Source organism: Coenobita brevimanus, chromosome 33, assembly GCF_032717465.1.
Source record: "Coenobita brevimanus isolate Jiangsu-jjx chromosome 33, ASM3271746v2, whole genome shotgun sequence".
In the NCBI taxonomy this organism is placed as follows: domain Eukaryota; kingdom Metazoa; phylum Arthropoda; class Malacostraca; order Decapoda; family Coenobitidae; genus Coenobita; species Coenobita brevimanus.
In genome coordinates this window covers 1,995,828-2,014,425 of record NC_136986.1, presented here as the reverse complement: position 1 = coordinate 2,014,425, position 18,598 = coordinate 1,995,828, and the positions used below count along the sequence as shown (strand labels likewise).

The following is an 18,598-nucleotide window of genomic DNA, read 5'->3' as shown; positions in this document are numbered from 1 at the left end:
GTGTTTGACAGACTGGAGATCATAGGAAGCAGGAAACACAGACAGAGGGAGACAGTTCCAGAGTTGACCTGTTGCATAAATGAAGGAGTGGGAGTAACGGTTAACTCTTGCATTAAAGAGTTGGACAGAAAAGGGATGAGAGTTTGCTGCTTGATGGGTGCTATGCGCCCATCATAGAGGTGGAGGAAGACATGCAGACAGTTCAGAGGAGCAGCGACCATTGAAGTAGCGATAAGAAAGAGATAAAGATGCAACAGTGCGGTGAAGAGACAGAGGTTGAAGGGAGCCAGTAAGAGGAGGAGAGTTAATGAGGCAAAAAGTCCTTGACTCCACCCTATTGAGAAGAGCTGTATGTGGAGAACCTCCCCAGACATGCGAGTTGTACTCCACACAGGGGCGGATAAAACCCGTGTATAGTGTCAACAATTGTGTAGGGGTAAAAAAGGAATGGAGTCGGCTTAGCACACCTAATCTCTTGGAAGCAGATTTTACAAGAGATGTGATATGCTCTTTCCAAGATAAGTCCCAAGTGAATGAAACCCCAAGCATGTTCATGGATGATGCAGGATTAAGCTGAGTATTATTAAACACTAGTGGGTACACCTGTGGAAGATTTTGTCGAGTTGATAGGCGTAAGAACTGAGTCTTAGGCATTAAAAACAACAAGATTATTTTTACCCCAGTCAGAGATACGAGCCAAGTCAGACATTAGGTGTGCCATAGCCTCATCCCTTGTTTGTTGAAGAAACTGCTGAGATGGACGTTGCGGGAACCGAATGGAAAGGTGAAGGGTGGAGTCATCAGCATACAAGTGGATAGGGTTAGATGTACAGCTTAGAAGGTCATTGATGAATAAAAGGAAGAGAGTTGGTGATAGGACAGAGCCCTGAGGAACACCAATGTTGATTGGTCTAGCAGGAAGACGATGGCCGTCTACAACAGCGGCTATAGAACAACCAGAAAGGAAGCTATAGATGAAGGCACAGATAGAAGGATGGAAACCGTAAGAGGGCAGTTTGGAAATTAAAGATTTGTGCCAGACTCGATCAAAAGCCTTTGAGATGTCAAGTGCAATGACAAAGCTTTCGCCAAAGTCTCGAAAGGAGGATGACCAAGAGTCTGAAAGGTAGGTGAGCAGATTGCCAGTGGAGCATCCCTGATGGAACCCATACTGATGATCATAATGAATGTCGTGATAAGAAAGATGCTTTAAAATTTTTCTAATAAGAATTGACTCAAAAACGTTTGAGATACAGGATGTTAAAGCAATTGGACGATAGAGGGTTGGGAATGGTCACTCTTCTTTGGGACTGGCTGAATGAGAGCAAACTTCCAGCAAGAAGGAAAGGTACATGTTGAAAGACAAAGATTAAAGAATTTACCTAGGCAGGGTGTAAGCATAGAAGCACAGTTCTTTAGAGCAACAGGACGGACTCCATCAGGCCCATATGCCTTGTTAGTATTGAGGCCTGTGATGACAGAAAATACATCAGCTGAAGAAATTTTAATGTCAGCCATGAGGAAGTCAGAGGGGGGATGTGAAGTAGGAACAGCACCGGAATCATCTAAGGTGGAAGTGGAGGAGAAAGTCTGAGTGAAGAGATCTGTTTTATCAGTAGAAGAGATAGCTACAGAACCATCAGAGTAGAAAAGAGGAGGGAAGGATGATGAGGTAAAGTTGTTGGAAAGGTTTTTGGCAAGGTGCCAGAAGGAGCGGGAGGAATTCGAGTTGGAGAGTTGAGAGCATTTAGTACTGATGAAATTACTTTTAGCAGAGTGAAGAACAGACTTAGCACGATTCTGGGCAGAAACATAAATCAAAACTTTTCTCTTTTTCTTTTTTCATTTGTTCTGACTTGAGCAAAAGTTGATTGTCTGCCTTGACGATGCTCGTGTATTCAACAGGCATTAACCTTTTGACCACTGTACTGTGACTTCTCTCAGCTAATCACAGTTGTTTCATGTTTGTCTGATTATAATTCCTAGCCATACTTTAAATAGTTTTGAAGTTTAAGTGTTAGGATTTAGTTTAGTAAAATTTTCTGGTTGAGTATTAACCTGAATAAAGTACCCAAGTGCACCAACCCCAGCAGAAGGGTTAATCTTCAACTGTCTTCTTCCTTCAGTGGTGCAGACTAGGCCCTCAGCGCTGAAATCCTCTGGTGGGATCCTGGTAACTGATGTAGAGGTGACACAGGGCAGCACTACTGAAAACTCCACATCCTATGAGATCAAGTACATGACTGCAAACTGTCTCTCTGGATTCCCACTTCTTGGCATCTATACAACAGCACGTGAGTTGGTGGGAGAGAGATAGACAAGGGGATGGGTTGTTGTTGTTGGGTATCCACGGTCTGATTGACCGAGCAAACCTATATGCCGCAAGCAAGCAGTTGTCCCTGCAGAGTCATGCCATGTAATGAACTGAAGTTCCCATGCAGTAGACAGCTCCTTGCCATAGCAAGGCAAAGGGAAGAGTGTGGGGAGATGCCATATTTGTGTCTTTCCACTCAGTTAACAGGGGCACCATTGTAGGCTTACACTTCACTCCATTATTTGGTTACTGGTATATGGTTACCACCCAGCATTGTAAATGGTGTCCTGGGTTACAGCAGATCATTATGCTTGTCAATCAGTGTAGAGTCACTTAAAGTGGAGAGAAGAATACAGCAATATAATATGACACAAAGGATGGAAGAAAAGAGGAAAAGAGGTGGGCAGACACAGAAAAGGAATTATGGAAAAGTGAAGGAAGAAGTAAGCATTACTACATCAGGTGAGTGGATGATAGGTAAATGGATGAATGAATGGTTGACAGAGTGAAGGATGAATGAACTAATGAACAGATGAATGGATAAAAAGGTAGCTAGAAGGGTAGGTAAAAGGATAATAGAGGAATAGGCTGATGGATGAGGGAAAAGGTAGATAGAGAAACTGACTGACTGTATGATGGTTAGATTGATATATTAATAGTACAATAGGTCATCATCCCTGAGAACACCACATTGTATGAGATCAGGTACATCACCTTGAAGTGTTGTCCTGGTCACTCACTCCATCTTAATAATGGCATGTGAGTTGATGTAGGGTGAATGAGTGGATGGATGGATGGATTCTTATCTGATTGTATTTTTACAGGGTTTGGTATGGTTCATAATGTCTCATCTTCTGTTAGTACTTTATTGTATATTTATTAAATTTTATGAATGGTTTTGGCACTCATAACTCTATTAGGTGGCTGGTTCCAAGAGTCAGTTGCTGTAATTGAACAGCTGTACATCCTTATTTTTTATCACTTCCTACTTTGTGAAATTTCTGGTTGTGTCTTCCTGACTTTCTGTTTGCGGGTGCTGTGGAGTCTCTTATGATTGGATGGAATGATAAGGATGGGTTGGGTAGATAATGATGGTAATGGTAAAGGTAAATGATGATGGTCATGATTAAATGCATATTTTTCCCTGACCCTACCCAAAGGTGGGAAGGGAGGGCTGGATGATGATAGTGATGATTTTTTTTTTTTTTCAGCGGACCCCACATGGCCTGGATCACTAGCTACAGCAACCAACAATACATATGATCTTGGTGATGGAGGTCATGTGACGGTGGTGAAACAAGCAGTGTCCACAGGTCCCATGGGAGGCACCTGGGATCTCCACATACAGGGCAGAGTGGTTCATGGTGAGATGTGGAGACTTTTTTTTTTTTTTTTTAATAATGATAATATATACCATACTGCATTCATTCATTCATCATCCAATCCTACATTGCCCCATGAGGAGTGCAGGATCCCGGGGCTAGGCAAGTTGGTCCTGACATTTAAGATGAGAGTGACCAGCCTCACTCATCCCTGTGTGGCATTACGTGAGCATCAAACCCCAACCACCCTTTGGATATAAACCTTCACCGGCTCAGTCTTATTGGAGTGCCATAATTACCCACTAAACCACCAGACACCAAAAGTTGGCTATATGGTTACCACCCAGCATAGTAAATGGTATCCTGGTGTATAGGACACCATTTGGCTTGTCACTCAGTATAGAGTCACCCACAGGCAGAAGGAAGAGGAAAGAATGAAGGAAAGAAAGACAGAAGAGGAAGTGTAAAGTGACTCGTAGGCAGAAGGATGAGGACAGAATGAAAGAAAGAAAGACGGAAGATGATGGAAGGAAAGAAGGATGGAGGAGCGGAAAGGGTAGACACCCAAGAGCAGCACTACATCGAGTGAGTGGGAGATGAGCACCCCTACCTACCACAGTTACCACACAAATTGGTTGATGTGAGGAAGGACATCAAGTTGGAAAGGACTACATGCGCCAGCCAGTATTCTCTTAATAGGAGCCCTGCCTTTGCTCCCCAGGAAGGGAGTGCATGGCATAAAGCTGGATCAATCAGTATGCTATGTTACTGTACAGTTAACTCCCAATTATCGTGCATAAATCAGCCAAGCCTTATGCCGGTTAAAGCACAATGCCGGATATTGCATAATACCCCCAACAGCTCAATATTCGGCATCGAGCCAGATGTTACATTACTATCCATCTTGAACCTCAATCCTAAAAACTTTCCTATGGGTAGAAGATGAAAATTCGGGATAAAACACAATAAATTAATGATACAGTACAGTAATGCAGCGTTGGTTAGGTACTGTTAACGAGCTGGCCGATACACCTCAGTGCTGGATATTGCATAGAACTCCTGGTTACGTCCTGTTTCGGCACCAGATATTGCTTTAATACAGCTGAGCCAGCAGTGCCAGATATTGCATTGGGCCAGATACTGTGATGACGGATAATTGAGAGTTTACTGTACTTTGTCAGCTTAATGAAAATGCGCTTACATAGTGTTTCTATTCCAAATCTTATTAAAATGAATGATAGCATGTGATTAGTAAACTGTCTTTACATTCATTCTTTCTCATACTTCCTTCCAACTTTCCCTTCCCTGCATGGCATCAGGAGAAACTACAGTAAAGATGATACATAACACTTTGCTAAAAACTCATTCCCTTAATCTTTCATGCTTATCAATCACATTTTTCTGTCTCTGATCTCTCCCACCAAGTATTACCTTCCTTCATTCACAGGTCACCCTTAATCCCCTCTATACTCACCCTTTTCCTCTCTTTCTTCCATCCATCATACCTTTGACCCAACAGATGATACTGAACAGTGTGCAGGAAGTTCTTACATTATTACCCCTTTGCTTTTCTCCCTTCCTAGTCCCTTTCCCTTCTCTCCTCGCCCACCTCCCTTCTCAGATCACCCTGAAACTCACACATATTCCTTACATATTTTATACTTATCTTCCAAACATCCCTTCCTAGATGATCGTGTCTTTCTTTGCATTTTCCCTCTCCTTACATAATCATCTTTTCCTTCTGCATTCCTCTCCTTACATGGTCATCTCTTCCTTCTACATTTTCATCTCCCTACATGATCATCTCTTGTACATTTTCCTTCTCCATACTTGATCATCTCTCTCTTTTACATATTTCCTCTCCCTTTTGATCATTTCTTCCTTGTAAATTTTCCTATTCCTACATGATCAGTTCTTTTTTTCTATACATTTCTCCTTGCAACTTGATCGTCTCTGTTGCATTTTCCCTTCCTTTACTTCATCATCTCTGTACATTATCATCTCCTTACATGATCTTCACATTTCCACATTTACTCTTTCTGTGTGCCCTCATCACCCTAATCCACTCCTCACTCACTCATTCCCTCCCTGCCTTCCAGACATCCCACCCTATGTGAGTGGGGAGAGACTAGAAGTAATGCTGGACACTGTGATGGGAACCTCAAAGGGCTTTCAAGTATCCGAGAGTATAAATTGTGGCTACTCTAATTGGTACATCAAGTGGCTCCGTGACCCAGGCTTGAAGGACCTCATTTACACAGACATCTCCAAGTTGATCTTTGATGGGTAAGTTTGGTAATGAGAAGGTACTAGTTTAACAAACATGCCTTGCACATGGGTTTGAAGCTCATAGAGGTGACTGTATTCCTCCCCCCCCATCTTCCATATGATACTGTCAGTGATAGACCATTTTTTTTTTTTCCAACTACACCCCCAGCAGTGAGGTTAATTGCTACCATCCATGAAGTAACTTTTGTTTAACTCCACAGATTTCACAGCTTCCCTGAATCTATAGTTATCTCTTTATCTTTTGATAACCTCATATAACCTCTAACAAGTGTCTACCCATGAACAGTGAAAAGGTGAGCAACTACACTTCCCGTGAAGAAGAGGGCCGTGTCTATCACTATCCCATAACACCTGACTTCGTCACTGCATACACCTATAAACCTAAGGTAAATAGGAGTGGATGCATATAACACTGAAGTACGGGCCTGGATATTAAATTTCACAGTTGTAATGTAGGGGCAGACTGGAACTTAGTACTGGTACCCTTGTGCTGTCAATAGGCATTCATTCTAAGCCTTGTTGTTGTTATTGTTGTGGCCCCAGCTTCATGCCAATGAGAACTAATGAACTGTAGGTTGAAGCAGCCTTATCAGTCCACCATCTACTTTTGGGGCATAAGGAGGGAGATGAGGATATGGGGGACAATTCTCTGTCATTGCCGTACATATGGAGGAGTTCCACTCCATCGCCAAGCCTTCTTCTTAGTATTACCACATCATTCATTCCCCAGGTGACTGTGTGGACGAACAGGTACCCAGCAGCGTGTGATGGGCAGTGTCACCTCTCCTATGATGACACTGGTGCCCCCTCCCTCACCTCCATCAGTGGCACCCCAGGTGAGTAAAGCTTGCTGTACACGTCAGTTTAGTTCAAAGGATGTGCAGTTATAATCCGTACTCCATATAATCTCCCATCCATACCTTCATCACCAACACTCAAAATTCTATTTTATTCTATATACCTAGGCTGCTTCCCCCAAGGAAAGGGAGGTAGCCGAGACAGGACGACACACTCCCCATTTACTCATCCATTCAAACACATTCATTCACATCTTAGCCCCAAAGGGGAGAAGGGACAGATCCTTACCGCACCACATCGCACAAGGGTCAACTGCGCAGTGCAATCAGTGACATCCGCAGCAGGGCCCGACAGCAGAGCTGGTTTACCCCTGCCATATCATATTAGATCCATCCCCTTACCTGCACCTGACCTGACTAACTGATCAGACCAAATGCGGGAGAATATCCCCTCAGGGCTGTGCCATCATTTATTCATTAAAAATTTCTCTCCATTTATTTCTGTCGCGCACAGCCATTCTTCTTTGCTCAACAGATATCCCTCACGCATCCAGCGCTCTCTTCACACTGTCCACCCATCTAATTCGTGGTCTCCCTCTCAGCCTTACACCTCTCACATCAGATCTAGTTATCTTTTTCACCAATCGCTCATTATCTATCCTCTCCGTATACCTAAACCATCGCAACACCCTCTGCTCAACTCTACCAGCCATCTCCCGAACAACTCCAGTTCTCCTTCGCACTTCATCATTTCGCACTCGATCCATACGCATCACTCCACACATACCCCTCAGACACCTCATCTCCATTACATATAAACTTTTACTCTCTGCTACACCCATATTCCATGTTTCAGCCCCATATAACGCAATCGGTACCACAACACCCTCATACAGTCTTCTCTTTACATCCATTCTAAGTGAACGACATCTAAACACTTTTTCATTCCTCCCAGCACCTTACCTACTTCATTCATTCTAAACTTCACTTCTGCATCTATTCTTCCATCCACAGCAACATGTGACCCTAAATATTTAAAACACTCTACCTCCTCAAGCAACTTACCATTCAGCACTATGTTCATCCTCCTACCATCTACCAACCTCGAACACTTCATCACTTTACTCTTATTTACTTTCAATTTCCTCCTATCACACACCCTTCCAAACTCCTCTACCAACTATCTCAATCTCTCTTTTGAATCAGCCACCAATGCGGTATCATCTGCAAACAGCAGCTGCTTCAGATTCCACTCTCCACCATCAACATTCACCAGACTCAGACCTCCACCTAAAACTCTTGCATTCACCTCCCTTACAACACCATCCATATAAATATTAAACAACCAAGGCAACATCACACATCCCTGTCGCAGCCCCACTCTCACGGGAAACCAATCACTCACAGCATTTCCCACTCTTACACATGCTCAACTATTTACATAAAAACTTTTCACCCCTTTTAGTAACCTCCCATCAAGTCGTACAATCTTAAAACAGTCCACAAAGCCTCCCTATCAATTCTGTCATATGCATTCTTTAAATCCATGAATGCCCAAAACACATCCTTGCCTTTCGCTAAATACTTTTCACACACTTGTCTCACAGCGAACGCCTGATCCACGCATCCCCTCCCTCTCCTAAAGCCACACTGCTAATCACCAATCACTCCCTCTGTACCCTCTCTAACTCTCATAATTAACACTCTACCATCCACCTTACCTACAACACTCAACAGACTTATACCCCTAAAACTTGTACATTCATACTTATCACCCTTGCCTTTATACAACGGGACCACACAAGCACTTGCCCAGTCAACTGGCATCATACCTTTCACAAAGCACACATTCAACAGTCTTACTAACCAGTCAACAATAGTCACTCCACCACCCTTCAGGCATTCCACAGCACACCCATCCATACCTGCAGCTTTCCCTGTTTTCATCTCCTGTACTACCTTCTCCACTTCCTCCTTCGTGATCAAAGAATCATTGAACTCTCCCAACACATTTATTCCTTGCACCCTTCCATCCGCAACAGTCTCAGCCACCCTTTCCTCCTCTACATTTAACAATCTTTCAAAATACTCTGCCCATCTCTTCCTTACTGCATCCATCTCAATTAATATCCTTCCATCCTCTGCTTTTACTCGCTCTTCCTTCCCAGACTCTCCCTTTCGCATCCTTTTCACCTCCTTCCAGAACATTTTCTTATTCTGTTGAAAATTCTCAGTCAGCTGCCTACCCCACCTCTCATCTGCTGCCACTTTAGCATCACGCACAGCCCTTCTCGCCCTTTTCCTCTTTTCCTTATACCTCTCATATGACACCTGATCCTTCCTCTGCAGCCACACTTCATATGCACGTCTCTTCTCAGTCACAGCCATACTTACTTCCTTGCACCACCATTCACTTCCTTTTCATACATGACAACCCACACGTCTCAAACCACACACCTCTTCTGCTTGCCCCCCCACAGCACTCTTAAACAACTGCCATTCCTCCTCCACATTGCTAATTTCCTGATCTTTCACTGCATTCCACTCATCTTTCAATTTCTCCTGATACTCTATCAATTTCTCTCTTTTATCCAACTCACTCAATTTCAAAACCTCCCTGCCACACCTAACCCTCCTAGCTCTCACCCATCTCTTACCTACTCTTAACTTTCCCTCCACCAGATAGTGGTCAGACATACCTCCACCCTCCCCTCTCAGAACTCTCACATCCAACAATCTTTCTATTACATTTCTAGACACAACCACATAGTCCATCAATGCTTTATCCACAAGTATTCCACCCTCCTGTCTCACCCATGTATACTTATAAATATCTTTCTTCTCAAACAGCGTATTTCCAATCACCATCTCTCGCTCAACACATATCCCTATCATTCGTTCCCCATTTTCATTTCTTCCAGGCACACCATGCATACCAACTACACCTTCAACTGCTACATTTCCCACTCTAGCATTCAGATCTCCCATCATTACCACATTCACATTCGCTCCAAAACTCTGCAGACACTCATCAACATCATTTCAGAAAGACTCCCTCTTTTCTTCATTCCTTTCATTACCAGGCCCATATGCACTCACAAACACCCACAACTTGTGTTCAAACTTCGCTTTCACCCACATCGGTCTCGATGACACCTCCTTCCAATCAATCACACACTGCTGTACTTCCGGACTCACTAACAAAGCAACACCTACTCTTGCCCTTCCTCTATCAACACATGACAATATTCCATTCACACTTCCAAACATAGACTCACCCTTCCCTTTCATCTTCGTTTCACTCAAAGCTAACACATCCAACTTTCTTCTCACAGACATTCTCCCAATCCTCTCTCTTTTAGCCTCAATCGTACTACATCCATGCACATTCATAGACCCAGCCTTCAGGGTACGGGGATAACTCAGTCCCCCATCCCTTTCTCTGGCCTGTCTCTTTTTAGGAACTAAAAAACAGATGAGGGAGTCCCTAGTCCCCTCACCACGCCCCTTTTAGTTGCCTTTTACGACACACAGGGAATACGGTGGCAGTATTCTTCCTAACACAACCTGGCCACAGAGTAGTAGTACCACCCCATAGTGCAGCCAGATTGTGTCCCCGCCGCTTCAAAGTATTACCTCTGCTTGATATACAGTAGCAGAATAATCTCTTGCTTTTAGCTGATTCAAAGTATAGCCTGTTGCCTGATATATGTTTTCTGCTGTGGAACAAATGGTATTTATAATTCCAGTCCTTCAGCTTCATCTATTTCCTCCCTCCTGCCTTGCATTTTCACTTTAATCTCTGCTTCATCTCAAGCTTCCATGTTTCTGCTATACCCTGCTTTTTGCTTCCACATACCTTATATTTCCACCACTCTCTTAACTTGCCTGGGCCCATTTCTCTAAATTTCCTTCCTCATGGTTCTCCCATTTTTTTTCCCTCTTGCTTTGGATTAACACCAAATGCCAAGCCTGCCATAGGCTTCCTTTTATCTACCAGACAGTTTTATTCAACATAGGAGAGGCATTTAACTGAAAGGGTTAAATGCAGCATCATTATCCCCTTACTGTTGGAAGTTCTTTATGAGTTAAATGATATTTCTAGTGGTAGCTTTGTTAATATACAAATTTATCATTATGAAGGAGCTCTCTTCTTCCTCACCTCCCTCCACCTTCTTCCTCACCACTTCCCACTTCCTGTTTCTCTTCACACTGCCTCCTACCTCTCTTCTCACTGCCTTCTGCCTCTCTTCTCTCTGCCTCCTGCCTCACTTCTCTCTGCCTTCTGCCTTTCTTCTCTCTACCTCCTGCCTCACCTCTCTCTGCCTTCTGCCCCACCTCTCTCCACCTTGTACCTCATTTCTCTCCTACTTACCGTGACTAACCTCAGCCTCTTCCCCCAGACTCCTCAGGGACTTACAGCATGACAGTGAGTGGGTTGGGATTCACAGCCAGCAAGACTACTGCATACACGGTCAAGTTAGGAGACAGGAACTGTGCAGTTACCTCAGTCACCGGAGGACAGGTGGGTGATTCTTAACTGTACATTTCCACCTTAACTTAGCAGAGATTTTTGTTGCTTTGCAGCCATTTCCAGTAGTTTAATGACAGAATAAAGTAATGCTGTAGCTCCACATTCCTTTTCAGGAACATTTTCATTACTAGCTTTGTATTCTACTTTTAATATCTTGTTACACTTCAGTAATTAAGATGAAGTGATAGCTATTTTATACCAAGTTAAAGTGAAGAGTATAGTTGAATACGCCAAAGAAAACTGGAGTAATAGTTAGTATAATTTCATTGTTGTGGTAGGTGGGGGTGCTCACCGTCCACTCACTTGATGTAGTAATGCTTTGGGTGTCAGCCCTTTCCTGTCTTCCTTCCTTCCTCTTGTCTTTTTTTCCTCCATTCTTTCCTCTTCCTTCTACCTGCGAGAGACTTTACACTTCTTCTTCTGTCTTTCTTTCCTTCATTTTTTCCTCTTCCTTCTGCCTGTTGGTGACTCTACACTGAGTGACAAGCCAAATGGTATCCTGTACACCAGGAAACTATATATTATGCTGGGTGGTAACCATATAACCAAGTTATGGTGCCTGGTGGTTTAATGAGTAATTACAGCGCTCCAATCAGATTAAGCCAGTGCAGGTTTATATCGAATGGGTGGTTGGAGTTTGTTCCTCACGTAATGCCACTCAGGGACAAGTAAGGCTGGTCACTCTCAACATAAATGTCAGGACCAACTTGCCTAGTCCCGGGCTCCTGTGCTCCTCATTGGACAACATAGGATTGGATGATGGATGGATGGATGGATATTTTCATTGTTTGTTTGTATCCATTCAGTTATTGCAGAAGCCCATAAAAATATGGATACAAAGACTTCATGGTTCTTCCCCTTTTCTTAAAATCTCCAAAAGAAAATAAATGTGGTCCATCATATAAGAATCTACCATCAAAAATATTATGATAACTCCTTGTGTTCTCTCTTATATCCATGTGTTCCTAATAAGTTATATGCACAGTTAAACTCAGCTTGGACACACACATTTGGTCAAGCCTTACAATGAGCTCCTTTGTCAGCACAGTCATGTATGATATTCCTTTGTTCATACCCATATCTCTGAAATTATATAGTATGCTGTTTAAGTTCTCACCTTTATTCCAGACAAAAAACTCTCTCCAGAAATTCTACATTTCTGTCTCTTAGAAATCCCCTCTCGAAACTTTTCAGTTCTCTGTCCAAAACCCTTCACTGTATACAGGATACTGTACCGGTAGTCAGTTTTTCTGCTGGGATATACAAAATTATTGTTGCAGTGAAGCCCATTGACTCGGCTCTTGGCACCCTTGCTTATGATATTCACTCACTTCACCGTCTTTCTGATATACCTTTCTGTCTTCTACAAAGCTCTAATTCCTCTTACATAACTTTTTACATCTTTTGTAAAACTCTGTTTTCCTTCCCGTAACTGTGCAAAAATGTTTTCACCTCAAACTCACAATTCCATTTTCCCATAGCATTGCTCTCTTGAAATCATCTAGCCATACCAAGTATAACATGTACTTTGTCCTCAGCAGGTTCTCTGCAGAGTTCAAATCTCTACCCATGCTACCCACTGACTTAGTTCTCAGTGCCTTCAGTTACGATATTCTCTCACTTTGCCATCTTTATGTATATCTTTCTCTCCTATGCAGAACTCTCAGTACCTTCTACATATGTAACTTTCAACCTTCCTACTAAAACTCATTTCATTTCATTTATAAAGGCTCCAACAAACTTGCATGTGTTACCTTTGGTCACCTAATGGCGGCACTCCATGCTGCTCAGTCTCTGTCAGCTTAAATCTCCAAAAACTCCAACTTCTCACCTCCTCAACTCAGCTTTTGTAAGTCTGCCAGTTCTCCATTCTGTAATACATGATCTACCTCCAACAGGTTCTGTGCACAGTCCAGCTTTCCGCAAAGCTGTACACAGTCAGCTTAGCCATGCAACCCATTGGCTCAGCTCTCAACACTCTCACATATGATGTCCTGTTGACTGTAACTGCTATCAATCCAGCTACTGGGGGTACTGGAGGTGGATACCAAGTTACCATATCTGGCCAGGGGTTTGGGAAGGTGGATGAGATGGAGAGTGAGGATGGGGTGACCATTGGAGGGAATGAATGTAAAATTATGACCAGTGCCTATGGGGAACTGAAGTGCATAGCACCACCTGGGGTGAGTTGTAGTTGTTGATGTTGAATGTTAACAGCATAAGTTTGATGACTTTCAGTGATATTTTTTTTTTTTTTTTTTTTTTTTTTTTTTATGTAAGGAGGGAGGAACCAATGGCTAGGAGCCCACAAACCATTCCTTCCAAGAAAAAACAAAAACAGTACAAAGGAGAGCCAAATTAAAGATTCATTCACTTCGAGATGCCTGGACATACTGTGTTTGAAAGACTGGAGATCATAGGAAGTAGGAAGTACAGACAGAAGGAGACAGTTCCAGAGTTGACCTGTTGCATAAATGAAAGACTGAGAGTAATGGTTAACTCTTGCATTAGAGAGATGGACAGAAAAGGGATGAGAGTTTGTTGCTAGACGATCGCTATGCACCCCTCATAGAGGTGGAGGGATGCAAGCAGATAGTTCAGAGGAGCAGTGACCATTCAAGTAGTGATAGAAAAGAGATGACGATGCAAAAGTGCAGCGATGAGACAGAGGTTGAAGGGAGCCAGTAAGAGGAGTAGAGTTAATGAGATGAAAAGCCTTTGACTCCACCCTATTGAGAAGAGCTGTATGTGGGGAGCCTCCCCACACATGAGAGTTGTACTCTATACAGGGGTGAATCAAACCCATGTATAAGGTCAACAACTGAGCAGGGGTAAAGAAGGAATGGAGTTGGCTTAGCACACCTAATCTCTTGGAAGCAGATTTTACAAGAGGTGTGATATAATCTTGCCAAGATAAATCCCGAGAGAATGAAACCCCAAGTATGTTCAAGGATGATGCAAGATTAAGCTGGATATTATTAAACATTAGTGGGTATTCCTGTGGAAGATTTTGTCGGGTTGATAGGTGTAAGAACTGAGTCTTTGATGCATTAAAAACAACAAGATTATTTTTACCCCAGTCAGAGATACGAGCCAAGTCAGACATTAGGTGTGCTATAGCCTCATCCCTTGTTTGTTGAAGTAACTGCTGAGATGGACGTTGAGAGAACTGAATGGAAAGGTGAAGGGTGGAATCATCAGCATATGAGTGGATAGGGTTAGATGTACAGCTTAGGTCATTGATGAATAAAAGGAAGTGAGTTGGTGATAGGACAGAGCCCTGAGGAACACCACTGTTGATAGATCTAGGAGAAGAATGATGGCCGTCTACAACAGCAGCTGTAGAATGACCAGAAAGGAAGCTATAGATGAAGGCACAGGTAGAGGGATAGAAACCATAAGAGGGCGGTTTGGAAATTAAAGATTTATGCCAGACTCGATCGAAAGCTTTTGAGATGTCAAGTGCAATGACAAATCATTCGCCAAAGTCCTGAGAGGAGGATGACCAGGAGTCTGAAAGGTAGGTGAGAAGATCACCAGTGGAGCGTCCCTGATGGAACCCATACTGACGTCAGAAAGGTTATGAAGAGATGCCTTAAAATTTTTCTGTTAAGGATAGATTTGAAAACTTTTGAGTCTATGTCCCAAAATATAACATATTCTCTATACAGTAGCTAGTACTGTAACTTGGGGAACTGGCAAATGGTAGGGCAGCTTTAATACAGAATTGTACATAAAAAAAAGTGGAATACATGGAGAACCACCTATTGTGTATACAGTGACCCTTCTTCTTATAAGAACCCCACTTGCATGGATTCCACTTACACAGTGCCCATGAGCTGTTCCAAAATCTATGAAGGGCCCATTAACTGTGCCAGAGATTGGTGAGGTGTTCCAAAAAACCTGTATGGTAACATCTTGACTGCCATCTTGACTTTTGTCATGAATGAGGGGTTTGAGGCTAACAGCTAGGACTCCTGTAGAGGGGTTAGGATTAAAGAGGGCTTTTAGTTAGCAGACTGGAGTCTCTTATGGTGAGATTATTAAGTTTTTTTAATGCCAGCATTTTATGTATGCTTTACTTCTTTACAATAGGCTATTAGAAAACATACATGTAGTCAAGTTGGGGCCAGAGAGTGTTTTTAACCAGCAAGTTAGAGTCTTATGATGGTGAAGATTTTCCCACTTTTTTATTCCTTTAAGCCTTTTAATTGTCACTGTCTTAGGTCAGCTTTACCTCTGCACAGTAGGCAGTATCCTTAGAAAGCATGTCTGTAGTCTAGTTGCCATCACAGAGGGTTGTTCATAGGCAAGTTGGGGTCTGGCCAAGGACTTGGTTAACACATCAACTTTATTATAATAGTCTGCACTTACTTTGAAAGCCAGTTTAGCACTGTACCTGTGTACAGTAAATGGAGGTTGTCACTCTTGCTATCTCCAGACAGCTTCACTCAGCTTAGGAGAGATCTTCTGAATCAAAGGAGATAAGATACAATTTTCATTAACCATATTGATTCCTGTGTGCATTCTTATGCTCTTTATTTCTTCTCAAGTGTAATCCATTTCTTTCCTCTGCTCAGCCTTCTGGACCAGCAGATGTGGTGGTAAAATTTGGTGGGAAGACAGTGGCCTCTAGTGGCAATTTCACCTATGATGCGTCCCTCTCTGCTACCATCACCTCTGCATCACCTCCCACCCTCTCTGTCCTTGGTATTACAGTTATTATTATTATTGTTATTACTATCCCTCTTCTGTCTTTCTTTCCTTCCTGGTGTACAGGAAGCCATTTGGCTTGTCACTCTGCACTAAGTGACAAGCCAAATGGTTTCCTGTAAACCAGGAAACCATTTACTATGCTTGGTGGTAACCATATACCCAAATTTTGGCATCTGGTGGTTTAGTGGGTAATGACAGCGCTCCAATCGGATTAAGCTGGTGAAGGTTTATATCCAAGGGGTGGTTGGGGTTTATTGCTCATGTAATGCCACTCAGGGGTGAGTGAGGCTGGTCACTGTTATTTTCAATATCAGGACCAACTTGCCTAGCCCCGGGCTCCCACGCTCCTCATGGAGCAACGTAGGATTGGATGATGGATGAATGAATTAGTAGTAGTAGTAGTAGTAGTAGTAATAGTCATAGTACTGTATAATTAGGTGACGGGTTGACAGATGAATGACAGGATAGACTGAAGAAGATTACAGTGTTGAGTGCATAAGTGTTATTATGATAATATTTTTATTATTGGCTCATGTAATTCAGATGGCTTATCCCTTTGCCCATATATTGTATATCCAGATTCCTTTATTGGTTTACTAATTATTCTTACATTTTTTGCTTCTTTGTTTATTGGTTTATATAGCTGTTAATTCTTGTTTATGCATTGCATTTGTAAAAGTGCTGCTGCCTTTGCTTGAGAGGTGGAGCCAGGTTTCTAAAGGCCTGAATGGTGTGTGAATGACTATGGCCTACTTCACTGGGCATGCTGTTGATATTTCTCCCATTTTTATTTCCTCTTTCTATATTTTGAGTCTTACTCCATCCTGTATTTTTAGAAGGGAATAAGTATTGGTATGATTATGCTGATGGTGGTATTGATACCTTTTCTTCCCCCCCCATCTTGTTTTCTCTCCAGGAGGACAGGAAATCACCATCACTGGATCAGACTTGGGCAGTAGTGGTTCAGTCAAGGTACAGTACTTTATCTCAACATAATTGTATTAATAGGATGTTTTTGTGACATTCTATATAGTGAATAACTCCTGGGGGTAGGGTTTTTTTTTTTCAAGAATACTCCCCCAGTATCCCTGCTTGTCGTAAAAGCCTACTAAAATGGTTGGCGGAGGGTTAGTGCCCCTCCCCGGAAAACAACTAACTAAAAAGACAAACAAGAAGCCTCGGACAAGGACTGACCAAACGATGACGACCCAGGACCAGACAAAGGACTTGGTAATGGCAACATGGAATGTAAGAGGTGCGAATGATGAGGTGAAAGAGAGAGAGATTGTCCAGGTGCTTGAGGGTGCGAAAGTGGATGTATGTGGAGTAACTGAAACAAAATGGAGAGGAGAAAGTGTGAGAGAATGGGAGTATGGATGAGGTATATGTGCGGGAGTAGGTGAGAATGAGAGGGCAAAAGAGGGAGTATGTATAGTTGTGAGTAAAAGATGGAAGAGGAGCATAAGACAGTATGGATCACTTGGGTTAAGGATTGTGTGGGTAAGGTTGAAAGTTGGAATACAAATGTGGGCGATTGTGTGTGTGTATGCGCCAACGCAAGATCGTGCTAGCAGAGTGAGAGAAGAGTTTTGGACAAATGTGGACGTGTGCATGGAAAAGTTTGGAAGGAATGAGAGAGTGTTTTTGATCAGTGATATGAATGGTAAAGTAGAGAATGTGAAGGTGGATGGAATAGTCGGTGAGTGGGGTGTGCCTGCTGAGATAGATGAGAATGGCAGTGCATTAGTGGACATTTGTGCTGGGAGGGATTTGGTAATAGCCAATACCCTCTTCAGGCATAAAATGAGCCACAGGTATACATGGCAAGTGATGAGAAGGGTGGGTGGTGAACTGAATGAAAGGAAGGCAATGATTGATTATATGTGTGTGGATGAAAGGATGCGAAGATGTGTAATGGATGCAAGAGCTTATAGAGGTTGGAGGAGTGGACTTTCTGACCACTGCTTGATGGTGGCCAGAATTAGGATCCAAGTAAGATGGAGAAATAGAAGAAGGGAAAGATGAGAGGAAGGAGTAGTTGCAAGGAGAGTGGAAAGGTTACAAGAGGATGAGAAAAAGGCAGAGTATAAGAAAGTAGTGGAAGAACGATTGGGCAAATATGAATTGGAGCAGATGGGGGACGTGGAAGGTGTGTGCAGGATATTTATAGAAGAAATATGTGCAGCATATGATGTGTGTGGGAGGAAGAGAAGACAAAGGGGGATGCAAGGAACAGCTTGGTGGAATGAAGAGGTGAGACAGGCTGTGGCACAAAAGAAGAAAGCATACAATGAATGGATGAGAAATAGGGGCATGGAAGAAGTTGAGAGGCGGAAGAGAGAGTTATATGTAGAAAAAAAGAGAGAGGTGAAAAGATTAGTAAGAGAGAGTAAGAAGAGAGTGGATGAGGAATTTGGAAGAATTTTGAGTGTAAAGTGGAGGGACTGTAAGAAAATGTTCTGGAAAGAGGTGAAAAGAGTAAGACAGGGTGGTAGTGAGGTTAGCAGGGGAGTGAAAGATCAAAATGGTAGATTACTAGTGGAAAAGGGAGAAAAAGTGAGCAGATGGAGAGAACACTTTAAGGAATTGTTGAACATAGAGGATGGAAGTAATGCATGTATAAGTG

The 18,598-nt window shown here is 42.7% G+C and overlaps 1 protein-coding gene across 1 annotated transcript in view; it reads left to right on the top strand.

Annotated features, from left to right (window-relative positions):
* The window catches only part of LOC145395711 (fibrocystin-L-like), a 304,791-nt gene that overhangs the window by 52,476 nt on the left and 233,717 nt on the right, over positions 1-18,598 (top strand). The window contains exons 24-32 of the mRNA XM_080269252.1: positions 2,127-2,294; positions 3,526-3,678; positions 5,736-5,922; positions 6,212-6,311; positions 6,656-6,761; positions 11,126-11,247; positions 13,155-13,439; positions 15,837-15,966; positions 16,889-16,944. Of these exons, the coding sequence (XP_080125378.1) occupies positions 2,127-2,294; positions 3,526-3,678; positions 5,736-5,922; positions 6,212-6,311; positions 6,656-6,761; positions 11,126-11,247; positions 13,155-13,439; positions 15,837-15,966; positions 16,889-16,944 (1,307 nt within the window). The remainder of the gene's footprint in view (positions 1-2,126; positions 2,295-3,525; positions 3,679-5,735; positions 5,923-6,211; positions 6,312-6,655; positions 6,762-11,125; positions 11,248-13,154; positions 13,440-15,836; positions 15,967-16,888; positions 16,945-18,598) is intronic.